This window comes from Setaria viridis, chromosome 7 (assembly GCF_005286985.2).
Source record: "Setaria viridis chromosome 7, Setaria_viridis_v4.0, whole genome shotgun sequence".
NCBI classification, from domain to species: Eukaryota; Viridiplantae; Streptophyta; class Magnoliopsida; order Poales; family Poaceae; genus Setaria; species Setaria viridis.
In genome coordinates this window covers 7481564-7497041 of record NC_048269.2, presented here as the reverse complement: position 1 = coordinate 7497041, position 15478 = coordinate 7481564, and the positions used below count along the sequence as shown (strand labels likewise).

Here is a 15478-nt window from a genome sequence, read left to right as displayed (position 1 = left end):
GAAAATTCTTATAAAAGGATAAATTGGATTTATTAACACAGGTATAGAGGCAAAATAAACTAAATAATAGTTTACCTAGGGTGGTAATTTGGACCTTTTCAAATCTTTTGGCACTCTAAGAGAATCTTGTTATACTTTTTTGAGTTCTTGCTTCAACTATTACAATGACTAAATAGTTGCTTAGCTAATCAAACTTGCCTAATCTTAGGGCATGTTTGCCGGAGCTCTTAGAGCAACTTCTCGGCTAAATCCAGGAGAAGCTCTACCAAATAGTTTTTTTTAGAGAGAAGTGATTTTACGCTGATTCTGTGGAGTGATCTCTCAGATGAACTAAGGGACCGAGAGTCTAAAAAAACTAGCTTCTCTTGATTCACTTCTTGCACATAATCATTTTCTTCATAAAGTTTATCTTGAAGAATCATAAAGGATCACTTTCAACTACAAGAATCAATTCTCCCAGATAATTAGCTCCCATAAAGAATCAGAATCAGATCGAGCTTTACCAAACAAGCCCTTAGACACGTCAAATTTTCGACAAGTTGTGGTAGCAAACTAATTGGATCTTTCATTCTTCAACCTTCATCATGTAATTGCATAGGCTTTTTGAAAGGCAATAAGTAAAAGAACATTTTGATGGTTACAAAATGCCAAAACAGTAGGGTGATTTTTCCTAAAAGTATCTATATTTGGTAAAGACCACATTGGCAGCTCGGTATTTTTGAAAACGGGTCAATTCGGTTAAGTTTTGCGCACACTAGGTGTGCATAGGGGTGCTTATGGGGGCAATGTCAAACTTGAAGTGGTTTATAGGGGTGGTTATACAATTTTACCTAAGTCAAACTATCCTAAAAGATTCTATAGAATAATCAACAATCCCTCTTTTATAAGATCATCAACAACCATAATATCTACAAAGTTTGTCGTAAGTAAAATATATTTTCATAGTTTTACTTATTTAATGTGATAGTTATCAATATTCCTCTCTATGATCATCAACAATCAAATTGACGTCACGTGAAACTTGGCTAGAAAGATCAATGAAGTTTTGTAAATGTACCCTAATTTTGTTAGCACCAATAAGATAAACTCAGTGTCAATGGAGAGCTGTTCGATCAACTTGAGGATGTCTTGAGGTGAATCTACGGGTAGCTTTGCCAAACAGCAATTTGCAGGGACATTCTCGGAAGTGATTCTCTGCCATAGTGCCATGTCTGTTCTTTCATGTTTCAATCATGTGCGGCGACGTTTCACGGAGAAAACCCGAAGACAGCAGACACAGACACAGTCCTCTCTCGAAGTAACTCACAACACAAAGCACGTATGGAACACAACTGTGTACAACAAATATGGTAAAGCTTTCAAATTACTCTGCATTTTCGTTTCACGGATATAAATGTCGTGCAGACAAATTGAACCTAACATCACCGGATTGCCCTTATCGAGTACATGCATAAGAGCGAGATGGAGCAATTCCAAAGTTTCACCACCATGCATGCACACACAGAAAGACACTATGTAACTTCGATTTTTCACTGCCAAAGCAGTTCTTGTAGCAAAATGTATCATGACATAAAAAACACATGGCGACATACAAAATAGAATTGTGCAAGACAACTTAAATATCCTACATGCTAAGTTCTGTAAGTCCCCCCCAATTCACAACTCAATTGGCGCACCAAGAACAAAAGTGGGGCATCTACTTCTGTATAGTATGCAAACATAAGGAGCTTAATAGCCTCCCATCCTACAATTGCCGACTTTAATTTGTCTTGGTTTTTGCTGTCCTTCCTTTGGAGCGCCTTCTTGGAATAGAGTTCTTCATTCCCAGGAAGAAAAGCAGGGCACCAATAAATGCCAAGTTCTGACAGGGGATGAAGTGCAGAACTTGTTACAATTAACAACTACTGTGGGAATAGTTTGAAATTAATTCTTTTGTAAGTTAAGCAGCACGGTAGCAGGCCACAAACCTGTGAGAACTTGAAGAACAGCTGGACAAATTGTGCTGACTCCATTTCATAATTGTAGAAGTCGTACACAATAGGGGTTATAAATGCCAAGTAAATAAACTGCATAGATGAACAACATCAAAATTTTGCATCATACTAAATGAGTCAGGAATTCTAAAACAGCTATAGAACTACACAAGTGAAAGAATACACACATAATCATTCTACCATCAGAATAAAAACAATTCCACCCTAGTTACTACGCCATACATAAATCTGATGACTGATAATGGATATATCCAAGGTTTTAAATTGACGTAAGAATTATATAATACAGGTTGCACTAGAGTGGATCAGCTGTTACACCCCTCCAAAAATCCATCATATACCTAAGGACCTGTCAAGTGGATCAACTCTATGAAGTATATCATAAACATTCTGTTGAGCCTTCCATTTCCAGATGCTAAGACCTTGGTAAGAACAGGATCTTGCAAAAGCTAACGTATAATGCTACAAACCTAAATGCTAGGCATAAATGATGTTAGGAATCACCAAATGTAGAGAAATTTGCGCAAAATTACATAAACTACATGATAATGATACCTCTATAACATTTAGGTGGTACCATCATTAGTATGCCCCTTTTTTTTTGCGATTACATCTATAAGCCCTCTATCATGATACATTTGGCATGGTTCCAGCAGAATAACAATACTTAGTTACTCACCAGTAGGAAAGCTCCAAATGAGCTGCTGAAGATGAACAGAAGCCCACCAAAGCCTTTAAGAAACATGGTAGCAGCAATGACAGTTTTTATCTGCAAACAAAGAAGGTAAATACAACTAGATTGAATAGGTTCTGAAAAAGTTAGAATGGAAATAAATCAAAACAGCATTCCTACATCAACATGCGGCACCCCCAATCCAGTATTCTTGGACACTTGCTTGATAAAGAGATTGAATTTTGGCTTCAAGGCCTTTGCCGCTGGTCCACCATCATTTCCAAATTCAATGAACCTGCACGTAGATGGGAAATAATTATTCCTTAGTGCATCAACATAAAAAAATTGTGCGCCAAAAGAACAAAAAGAATTGTGTAACAACCAAAAGAGAGAAATCTCTAAAGTATCTTAGGGATTGGAGAACATAAAGTGCACATAACTTTGGTGCTCAAGATCATTGTGAAGAACCAATAGTTGTGATGGTCCAAACAAAAACTGCCAATGCACCTTGATGATAAAAAGATACCAAGGCTAATAATTATGGGGTAAGGTCTTACTGCCATTGTACTTTATCAATGCTATGTTTTTTTTTGGAGGGCAAACAAATGGAGAAATAAGCAATCTACTAGTAATAAAGGAAATTCGCATCAACTTCGTAAACCATGTATCCAGTTTATATTTAGTAAGTTTATAACTTCAATAATGCAAATATCTGATTGAGCAACACTATTGGAGCAATGAGTTTACAGGTATACATCACTTAACTTTTTCTCGATGCTTAATGCCTTAATCAGAAGGCCAGAACCATGTAACTGAAGTGAACTGAATTTTTTTATTGGACACCGTAATCTCAAACTGAAAAGATATGGCCACAACCAACTTAACTAAAACGTTATCAACTGAACCGAATTTTCACTTACACAACCTGCCTCTAATAACTCGTATAACTTTTAGTACCTGTATAAGGTGCAGGGGTTGCCCACACTATAGTTAATTATTCTGGAAATGGAAACCGGTTCAGGGTGCATGCAGTAATAGTAGTGCAAACTCACAATGCTAGTAGAATGAGGGGATAATGGGATGACGGCTCAGGCTCGGTTAGCAAGTAGCGCATAGCGCTGCCCAGAGCATAGCCAATTGCGATGCGATTCAGCTCAAACGCGGCACGGACAACACAAAGGATAATCAGGATATGGTCAACACAGCAGCCACACATACACTAATTTGTACTCGCGTATCAGGGATATGGCACGCAGCTGCAGTGAACTACAGATACGCCAGCGAAGCCTACATCATGACAAGTCGCGCGGCGCATTTCAAATGGACGCATCATCTGGTTTGATCCGATCCAATCCCCTCTGTTCCTCTGTGCACACGACTCACCGCTGGGCCAGTGTCCCAGTCCCCAACCGTCGGATCTACCGCGGCATGATCCAGAAATGCACCGCACCGGTCGGATCTCATCCCACCTTCCCCGCGAAACATTCCGATTCAACCCGCCGGAACCCGAGCCACCAGATCGGGAAGAGGGCAACCGACGGAGAAGCCGGCGGCGCAAGGGGCTGGCTCGATTCGCAAACGAGCTGGGGGACACTACGACGCGACGGGATCTGCGGGGTGAGTGAGGAAGCGGGGACGTACTCTTGGTAGGCGGAGAGGAGGAAGAGGGATGCGAAGAGCACCCGGCCGACGAACGAGATGAAGCCCATGGTCGCCGCTTCGCCTTCTCCGCCCTAGAGCCCAGCGCGCTCTCGACGGTGGCAACGAGGACCGGGAGGCGCCCGAGGAGGGGGAAGGAGGGAGGCGAGGAGGTGGGGAGAGAGACCGCAGACCGGGGAGGATGGGCTGGTGTTTTGTCCGGATGGTTGGGGTGGCTGGCTGGTCGAGTCAGTCTTCCATGTGCTCCGTCAGAGACCGAAGCGTCCGGGTTGGGGTTCGGGGAGAGCGACCAGCGGCAGCGTGCCACGCCAGCGCCTCGGTGGGTGCCCGTGTCCGGGAATTCCAACGCGTGTTTAGGGTTGTTTGGATACCCGTGCTAAAGTTTAGCACATGTCACATCGGATGTTTGGATGCTAATTAGGAGTATTAAATATAGGCTAATTACAAAACTAATTGCGCAGATGGAGTCTAATTCGCGAGACGAATCTTTTAAGCCTAATTAGTCCATGATTTGACAATGTAGTGCTACAGTAACCATTTGCTAATGATGGATTAATTAGGCTTACTAGATTCGTCTCGCGAAATAGCATAGGGGTTCTGCAATTAGTTTTATAATTAGATCATGTTTGGTCCTCCTAATTAGCATCCGAACATCCGATATGACACTGCTAAAGTTTAACACCTAGTACAAACACCCCTTTAAATGGCACCCTCACCGTAGACACAGGCAAAGGCATCTGTTGAGGTTTCCTGTACGGCTGCTCCGTTAGTTTACCGGATCCCACCTGTTTACTTTATCCACTTGACTTAAAATTTAAACTCACCGGCTATTTTATTTGTCCAACCTACCTATAATTAGATTTTTTTTTCTTCACGTACAAGTTGAGTTTTAATTTTAAATTTTGCCAGTTGACTTATAAAATGATGCTCTACGTTAAAAAATTACATTAGCAATTTTTTATGATTAATTTTTTACAATTTTGTATATCTAGATCAATTTTGTATTAAATATTCCTATGAAAATAATTAAGAAAAATAGTATAATTTTTTAACATAAGACATCATATTTTGTATCTGCTCACAAAATTTGAACACAAAATTCAACTTATACAAGGAGAAAAAAGGGAATCTAATTAGAACTAAATTGGACCAAATGAAATAGTTTAGAAGTAAAGTGACCTAAATTTTGTTTAGGAAGTTAATCGGATAAAGTGATCCGTGAGGGGTCTAGTTTAACCATCTATTAGTTACTCCAAATTACTAAAATGGGACAACGACGTTTGTGTTTTCATGTTCTTTAGATAAGAAACCTCCTTTTATGATGAATTTTCATGTCATGATTTATGACGCAATTATTGTCTACACTACATTTTATATGGCGTATTAAACTTTTGCGATGCCGCGTACATCCAACTATTTTTTTTTACAACTTGAGATCGAGAAAGTTGAAGTACTAATTTAAGAATACTTTTTGTAACATTCAACCATTGGGATCGGTAGAACGCAGTGGCGGATCTAGGATTTTACCATAGGGTATATCGAAAAAAAATCTTATGCAATTCGATAAAACCATTTACAATTCGATAAATTCAAAGATTAAAGGAGTGTTTGGATACCAGGGGCTAAAGTTTAGCCCTGTCATATCGGATGTTCGGATGCTAATTAGGAGGATTAAACATGAGCTAATTATAAAGCTAATTGTAGAACCCCTACGCTAGTTCGCGAGACGAATCTATTAAGCCTAATTAATCCATCATTAGCAAATGGTTATTGTAGCACCACATTATCAAATCATGGACTAATTAGGCTTAATAAATTCGTCTCACGAATTAGACTCCATCTGTGTAATTAGTTTTATAATTAGACTATGTTTAATACTCCTAATTAGTATCTAAACATCCGATGTGATAGGGCTAAACTTTAGCCCTCTTGGAGCCAAACACCCCTAAGCTAGAAATAATAACAAATCATAATATAAATAGTTCGAAATATAGCACAAAAGATAAAATTTTCGGGTAGAAAACTTACAAATCACAGCCTCACACGATATTAATTTAAGAATGTTGATGCTCCGTTCAATAAACTCACGCACTGAAATAAAAAAACACTCATACATAAATAAATTAAAATATTTAAGAATATAAGTTTTTTCAAATAAGAAAAAAAATAGAAAATAGATTCATGTTAAACCTCCTTGTGGAGGATGAGAGGTTTTCCCTGTGGACGATCAGAAGTTTTCGTGCAATGGCACAAAGTCCCACACGCTGACCGGCCTTGGTGGCCTGGTGCTACGGCTGGCGGTGTTGCTGTGGAGGACGGGAGGACCGGAGGACCGGAGGAGTCGCCGTGTTTCTGGTCCCACTCGTCATTGACCTGGTTGATGGCAATGAAGAACCCGAGCCCAAGCAAAACCTTGCCATGGCGAAAGGTTCCGGCGAGGTATATATCATTTCCATTGTTTTACCCCATCTATAATTTCATATTCATTATTACTATGTGCTAATTAATGAATCTTGAACTATTAGCCCTTAGAATCGACGAACTGAAATAAGACCCAAGGTCGTACAAAGATAATGGAGGGAAGACTTCACATCACGGAAGTGACAGAAGAGGGCAAGCTGATTGCTCCCGAACTGGCGGTGTTTCCGGTCCCACTCGTCATTGACTTGGTTGATAACGACTAGAGAGTCATCGTACACCAATAGTCGTTTGATGCCGAGTGATATTGCAAGGCGAAGGCCGTGTAGTAATGCTTCGTACTTGGCTTCGTTGTTAGATGTTTCCCAGAATATTTGCAGTACGTATTTGAGCTGGTCTCCCCTGGGGAGATGAGTGCTTGCGCCGGCCCCTTCAAGTTTGAGGGACCCGTCAAAGTACATTACCCAGTGTTCTGGCCGTTCGACTGGTGTTGGTACTTGATTTTCAGTCCATTCAGCTACGAAGTTGACCAAAGCTTGGGATTTGATAGCTGTCCGGCTTGAAGTCCAAGGTGAGAGCTCCGAGTTCAACTGCCAATTTGGAGATTCTACCCGTGGCGTCTCTGTTGTGAAGAATTTCGCTGAGCGGGAAGTCAGAGATGACTGTGATGTTGTGCTCTTGGAAATAATGGCGCAGTTTCCGGGAGGTGAGCAAAATTGCATATAAGAGCTTTTGTATCGGTGAATACCGAGTTTTGGAGTCCGAGAGTACTTCGCTGACGAAGTAGACAGGTCGCTGGACCTTGTAAGCGTGACCCGGTTCGGACCGTTCAACTACTATTGCCGTGCTAACGACATGAGTAGTAGCTGATATGTATAAGAGCAAGTCTTCGTTCGGAGAAGGAGCAGTGAGTACAGGAGGCTTTGACAGAAAGTCTTTGAGTTGTGTTAGTGCCTTGTCTACCTCTTCCGTCCATTTGAACTTGTCCTAGCGTTTGAGAAGCTTAAAGAACGGTAGGCCCCGTTCTCCAAGTCTCGAGATGAACTGGTTGAGAGCGGCCATGCAGCCTGTGAGTTTTTGCACATCCTTAATGCTAGCTGGTGCCTGCATGTTTGTGATGGCAGATATTTTTTCTGGGTTGGCCTCAATGCCGCGATGGCTAATGATGAACCCGAGTAGTTTGCCGGAAGGTACTCCAAAGACGCACTTAGTAGGATTGAGTTTCCATCAGAAAGCTCGTAGACTAGAGAAAGTTTCCTCCAAGTCTGCAATGAGTTCCTCCTGGTTTCTTATTTTGATGACTACGTCGTCGACATAAGCTTCGACATTGCGATGAAGCTGCTTCTTGAAGCACATCTGGATAGCTCGTTGATAGGTTGCCCCTGCATTTTTTAGTCCGAAGGACATTGTTTTGTAGCAGAAAGCCTTGAAAGGCGTGATGAACGCTATTTTGGCTTGATCGTCTTCTTTAAGGCTTATCTGATGATAGCTAGAGTAGCAATTGAGAAAGCATAGTAAGGCGCACCCAGCGGTGGAATCGACGACTTGATCAATCCTGGGTAGCCCGAAAGGGTCTTTTGGGCAGTGTTTGTTGAGGTCGGTGTAGTCGACACACATTCTCCACTCATTGTTTTTCTTACGAATGAGCACGGGGTTGGTGAGCCAGTCAGGGTGAAAGACTTCTTTGATGAACCCTGCTGCGAGTAGCTTGGCTAACTCTTTTTTGATTGCCTCTTGTCTGTCTTGAGCGAACCGGCGAAAGATATCGTGGTTAGCCCGAAGGAAGCTGACGAGCGCGGATTCCTATTTAGGATCTAGCCCTGTTCCGATCAGGGCTGTCTTGGAAGGGTCGCCTGTCTGGAGGTCGACTGATTTGAAGTCTTGCTCGCTGGCGGGTTTCACCTTTGTGGACCCTGACTTGTTTTCTAGGATCTCTAGTTCGGTTGGGTGGAGCTTCTTTGGGGCTGTGAAGACTTGTTGCATGGGGCTAGGTGCTTGAGAAGTCGCAGCAATTTCCACGGCTTCAGTGTCGCATTCGTAGGATCGCCGTAGATCTCCTCGCAGCGCTAGTTCTCCCTTGGGGCCTGGCATTTTGAGTACCAAGTAAACATGATGTGGTATGGCCATGAACTTGGCAAGTGCTGGCCTCCTGAGTATGGCATGGTAAGATGTCTCGAAGTTGGCGACTTCAAATCTGATGTACTCGGTACGGTAGTGTTCCTTAGTTTCAAAGGTAACTGGAAGGACAACTTGTCCTAGTGGTATAGCCGCATTTCCGGGCACGATACCGTAGAAAGGTGAATCTGTTGGAGTAAGCATTTCAGTGACGTCGAGGCACATCTTCCTCAATGTCTTGGTGGAAATAACGTTGAGTCCACTTACGCCGTTGATGAGTACTTTGGTTAACTTTGAGCCTGCTACAACCGGATTGAGTACTAGGGGGAAACGGCCTGGTTCTGAGAACTTGGTCCATTGATCCTTTCTGCTGAAGGAAATGGGCACTTCTGACCATTTTAGCGGTGTTGGATCCGTTGGTTCAATGGCCATGATCTCCCTGAGTACGAGTTTGTTGGTTCGCTTGGATGCGGTGCCTGGAATACCACCGAAGATGACGTTGATAGTTTTTGAGGCAGTCTGGAAGTCGCCTTCTTCGTCTTCGTTGTTGTGGACGTTGCTCTTGCCCTTATCTTTTTTCTTGGTGTATTCTTCAGGGGGTGGTGGTGCGGGTAAGTCTTGCATTACTCGACGCATGCTGTAGCAGTCTACGGCCAAGTGCTTGCTAGTCGGGTGCCATGGGCACTGATTTTTGAGTAGCTCGGTGAAGGTTGGTCCTTTGTTATTTTTACGGGATCCCTTTTTCCCAGAGTTGGTCATGGCGGCAACAGTGTTGTCGGGCTTCCTTTTGCAGTTGTGATTACTCGAATAGTTATTTCGAGTATCATTGTGTCGAGTTCTATTTTGGTTATTGTTATTGTTGTCGCGTCCACGGTTGCGGTGCGAGCCGAAATGTTCTCGCTCTTTGTCTTCTTCATCTGCCTACTGCTGCACCATGACTTTGAGGTCTTTGACATTAGCTGGTCGTCGGCAACCGAAGTCTTGGTATGTTTGTCGATCGTAGAGTTCATTCTGGAAGCACTCGATGACGTCTGTTTCTGAGCTGTCAACAATGGTAGCCTTATTTTCGAAGAACTGTTGCAGATAGTCGCGTAAGGTCTCGCCTTCTTTTTGCTTAATTTGACTTAAGTCAATCTTGTTGCCTGGTCTAGCCATGGAGCCGGCGAAGTTGTTGTTGAAAGCCTTTATTAAGTCTGCCCAAGAGTCAATGGACTTGGGTTTAAGTGACTCAAGCCAGGTTAGTGGTGTGGGTTCCATGCATATGGGGAAGTGGATAACTTTGATGTCGTTATTGCCCCTAGCTGCTTGGACGGCTAGCGAGTAGCATCGTAGCCATTTAATTGGGTCTTGTTTGCCATCATACTTGGTGATTCCAGTGGGCTTAAACTTCTCGGGTAGTTTTGTTTTCATTTTCCCTGAAGGCAAGCCCCGGAGCATAATTTTCCTATCTTGAGTTCATGCAATATTATTGATTACTTGATTGCGCATTTACGTTTCTAGGAGTTGTAATGAAACCTTAGATGCATGAACTTAGTACCTTGATTTGAATACTAGTTGCTAAGGTCGAGTAGTTGCAATGCTTAATAAGTCTCGGTAAAAGTCGAGTGATTTCCTGTCACTCGCGAGTTATAGGAGTTGAATGTTTTATTTATGTTGCAACTATAAGGATGACGGACGAGGTCGGGCTTATGTTCGATACTTTGTGGTTTGCCTCGTCTGTCTAAATGAAATTGATCTAAGGTCGAAACGTGTCGGCGTTCGTGATCAAGTGTTTGAAAGTACTAATCTCATACCTAGTATGGGATGGGGAAGCCTAGTACCTGATTGAACTGGGTCGTGGCTTATAGTCCTGCTGTCCTTGGAACTTTGTTCCCATGGTGCATCATGTGGGTGCAGTGGCGGCCACAGTACGGCAGAGGCCGGGATTGTGGAGCATTGCACGCCAAAGGAAGTTTGGCCCTAACACGTGCCTAAGGGATCGATGGGGACGGCTGACAAATGAAGCGACCCTTCGTGGTGCACGGATGTCGTGAGATTAGGTTCGCCATGCATGGTTAATAAATTCGAATCGATTCGTCTGCCTCTCATAGTTTGGGACTACTTGATCACTATTCTGCACTGAGTAATGATGAAACATGATTACGAGATTAAGTTGATGCTTGTTAAGTAATTGCTTGGAGATCATGTTTGCTTAGTATACATGCTAATCTAGACTAGATAAAGAACGTAGAACATGAGCTAAAATATTGAAAACAAGGACCAACTTTAGACGCTTTTGGCAAAGAAAACCCCAGAGCCAGAAAGCCTTGCATGTCTAGGTCTTGGTCGTGTTTTTCCCTCGGCGGGTCAGTCTTGCTGAGTATTAGTTGCTCAGTCTTGTTGTGGCTAATCTTTTTCAGGTGATATCAATAGTTTGGTTGCTGGTACCACTTGGCCTACCCAGCTCCCTCCGGGCTGGACCGTCGAGTGGGATCCCTCCTCGGACGGCGAGGAAAGGGAGTTTTGATGTCATGATCAGCTCCGTTGTGATGTCATGTATCGACATTTAGCTTCCGCTGGTTTTATTTGACTTTTCGAACCCTGCAACTCGTTTGAACTTCAGAACTCTGATGTAATAATTTGTGAGACTAAGTTGTGATGGAATGTTGTAACCTGTGTGCTACTCACCTTCGTGTGAGCGATGCTTCTCAATCCTGTTCACGTGGTTAATCGGATGAAATCCGACGGTCGACAAGGTTGACTTGCTTAAAGTGCATAATCGCGTGTTATGCGACTTCAATGCATTTTAGCCAGGTTAATTTGGGCGGTTCCGCCATAGTGACGGGGACGGCGGTGGCGACGGAGGAGGGAGAGTCTGCCCTCGCGGCCTTACGGGGTCGACAAGGCTACTTGAATTGATTTGCAATTATGTGAATTGTATGTGAAACTCTTTACTTGTATGGTTATTCTAAAGTTGTCCCTAGTCGGAGTTTATGTGAGGACACACATGAATATTAGACTAGCACATGTATTAGTTGATGACTATGTTTCACAAGTCATAGACATGGAGATGTTGAACTAATAATGTGGACACATGTGGAGACATGTGCTAGGACTGACCCAACATGAGAAGTAGTTCTCTCTTTAAACCACATATACGCTTTGTCCTTAGACCTGAGATTGTCGCATGTATTCTAGATGTGGATCGACCTACTTAGGGGCTATCAAACGCTACGCCGTAACATGATAGTTATAAAGGTAGCTTTCGGGTTTGTCAAGAAGCATGCTATGAGACATGGTCAATCAAGATGGGATTTGCCCCTCTCTGATTGAGAGTGATATCTCTGGGCCCCTCGAGTGATCGGATCCGAAAATGCATGGCCATGCTACGTACGGTTAAGAGTTAACCTACAAAGGGATTCCGAATCACAGGATCGAGAAAGAGCGGTCGGCTTGAAGCTAGACCAAATATCGTGAGGCAAAGGGAATAGCATGTATATTATGTTGTGATGGTTCGTCTGATATGATCTTCGTGTGCGTATAGGAGTTGGCACGTCTTGCTAGAGGCCGCTACCGACTATTGGGCCGAGTAGGAGTACTCGGGCCATGTCTATACGTATCCGAACCCATAGGGTCACACACTTAAGGGGCTGGAAGCCCAATTCGGATCAGATCCGAGTTGGATTAGGTTTAGAAGTACTAATGGGCCTCGGATCCAGAGGCCCGTCAGGAACCTCTATAAATAGAGGGGTGGGGGCGCCCTAGGGTTTACACCTTTATGGCGAAACATACCTGCCGCGCCTCCCACGCCCTCGCCTGTTGCAACTCGCAGATCTAGCAGTCCGGTTTGCGACGCTTCCTCCCTGCACGTGTGGATACCTTGGAGGTGTTGCACCTGCAGCACTTGGACGAGCCGCCGACGAGCCACGACGAGCCAACGACGAGCCGCGGTACCGGAGGTGACCTTGCTGCATGTGGACGAGCTGCTGGACGTGATCGACTACATACGTTTATGTTGATCGACTACGTACGACTACGTGATCGTCTTCACTGCATCGACGCATATCTACATCTTCCGCACCAGTAGTGCGTCGAGTGGTAATCCCGTGATCCTTATACGGCAGTTCTTCCTGGTTATACGCGGTAGAATTTTTGAATTACGCTAGTGTAGCCTACCTCGTATCCCAACAACGAGCTCGCTGGCGACTCGTGTCCTCGGAACGTACCGCCGGACCCGCGAGATCGCCCTGGAAGCGCTCCGCACCGGCATGAGGCGAGCCTTTGGGGTCTTCGGCTCCCACTACTCCGGCATCAACTTCGCCGGGATGAGTAGGGGGTACGCCGCCGGCTACTCCGTGGCCGAGCTGGACGAGATTGATGCATCGGTGCTCAACCCGGCGGAGGCCTTGGTGAAGCTTCTAGAGGATGAAGCCGTCCCACCCGAAGATCCCCGGACGAGTTAGCTGTATCGGGCTGGCGCCCAAGATGTAAATACAGTAGTTTCGGACTTGTTTTGTGATGGCCATGGAGGCCTTTTCTATAAATTGTCGCGAAAAAGTTTTCGATCCTCTTTCTTGTTTTTTTTGGACTTGGAAAGTTTCGAGCGCGTTGTCAGGTGTGTCAGGAAGCATCGATGGGCGAAGGCATCATAGCCGCTGCGGTGTAGGTTTTTTCGTAGTCCGATCAGTCTTGCCTGAATATCGTTCGGGCACTCTCCCCTTTTCATGCCCGAAAGTTCAGAAAGAGGGTCGGCTCAGAAAGAGAAAGCGTTTTGAGATGATGTCAAGTGGCTTGGGCCGGAGCCCCTGATAGCCCCCGAGGGGTATGCGGCCCTGAGGCAGAGCCAAGGTCGGATATCCCTGAGTTCGAAGTGAAACTTGAATAAAACCAACTCAAAATTCTTTTTTCCATAAAATTTTTGATTTACAGAAGTGTCTATGTACAGAACTTGGAAATGAAAGCTAGGGGAAGAAGCGTCTTAGCTGTTCTATGTTCCAAGCATTGCTGAAGATCTGTCCGTCGGGGGTCGCCAACTTGTACGTGCCTGGCCGCAGTACCTGCGCGACGATGAAGGGACCTTCCCATGGAGGGGTCAGCTTGTGCCGACCCCTGCTATCCTGGACGAGGCGGAGCACCAGGTCGCCGATGTTGAAGGCTCGGCCTTGCACCTTGCGACTGTGGTAGCGTCGTAAGGCCTGCTGATACTTGGCTGAGTGCAGCAAGGCCACATCGCGCGCTTCATCGAGCTGATCCTGTGCGTCTTCGAGCAATGCCTGGTTTCCTCGTTCGTCATACGCCTTGACCCTCAGCGACCCGTACTCTAGGTCGGTGGGTAGGATTGCCTCAGACCCGTAGACCATGAAGAACGGGGTGAAGCCAGTCGCCCGACTGGGGGTTGTCCTCAGACTCCAAAGGACTGCGGGGAGCTCCGCAACCCACCAGCCACCGAGCTTTTTGAGGCGGTCGAAGATCCGTGGCTTGAGACCCTGGAGTATCATGCCGTTGGCTCATTCAACTTGCCCGTTCGTGCGGGGATGTGCCACGGCCGACCAGTCTACTCGGATGTGGTGGTCATCGCAGAACTGGAGAAATTTCTTCCCGGTGAACTGCGTGCCGTTGTCCGTGATGATGGAGTTGGGGATTCCGAAGCGATGGATGATGTCGGTGAAGAACTGTACCGCCTGTTCGGACTTGATTTGCGCAACTGGTCGTGCCTCGATCCACTTGGAGAACTTGTCGACGGCGACAAGCAGGTGGGTGAAGCCCCCGGGCGCCTTCTTGAAGGGCCCGACAAGGTCCAGCCCCCAGACCGCGAAGGGCCACGTGATGGGGATCGTCTGGAGCGCCTGTGCAGGCAGATGAGTTTGGCGTGCGAAGAATTGGCATCCTTCGCAGGTGCGGACCACGTGGGTGGCGTCGGCGACCACCGTCGGCCAGTAGAAGCCTTGCTGGAAAGCATTTCCAACAAGGGTTCTTGGCGCGGCGTGATGGCCGAAGGCTCCGGCGTGGATGTCCTGAATTAGTGCCTTTCCATGCTCGATCAGGATGCAGCGCTAGAGGATGCCGGTGTGGCTTCTCTTGTAGAGCTACTGGTTGATGATGACGAAAGATTTGGCGCGGCGCGCAATCCTACGCGCCTCCATTTTGTTAACCGGGAGCGTGTCGTGGATGAGGTAGTCGAGGTACGGGGCTCTCCAGTCGGGCAGGGGGTCGGGCCCCACTGCTGGGTCTGCATCGATCTCCATGACCTCAGGGTCGGAGGGGTCAGCCTCCGAGTCTAAGGCAGGCGAAGCGTCGCCGACCTTGCTAGGTGGTGCGTTGCCAACCTCTCCCGGGTCGGGGCCCGAATCCGGGGCAGGTGGCACGTCGCCGACCCTCGCCGGCTCTTGGGAAGGATTGAGGGCTTGAGCTGGTCGCTGATGAAGACACCGTCGGGTACAGGCTTTCGGCCGGACGCTGCCTTTGCCATCTCGTCGGCTGCCTCGTTGAAACGCCTTGCGACGTGGTTGAGCTTTAGTCTGTCGAACTTGTCTTCAAGTTTGCGAACTGCGTTGCAGTAGGCTGCCATCTTGGGGTCGTGGCAGCTCCACTCCTTCATGACTTGTTCGACGACTAGCTGAGAGTCGCCCTGGACGTCTAG

General features: G+C 45.7%; 1 protein-coding gene across 1 annotated transcript; it reads right to left on the bottom strand.

Annotated features, from left to right (window-relative positions):
• Positions 1–1507: 1507 nt before the first annotated feature.
• LOC117862816 (uncharacterized) lies at positions 1508–4539 on the bottom strand. Its single transcript, XM_034746338.2, has 5 exons — positions 4309–4539; positions 2848–2962; positions 2674–2763; positions 1968–2066; positions 1508–1861 (listed from the first exon to the last, which is right to left on the bottom strand). Exons 1-5 carry the CDS (start codon positions 4374–4376, stop codon positions 1760–1762), a joined length of 474 nt encoding a protein of 157 aa, XP_034602229.1. The 5' UTR covers positions 4377–4539; the 3' UTR covers positions 1508–1759.
• Between the last annotated feature and the right edge of the window lie 10939 nt (positions 4540–15478).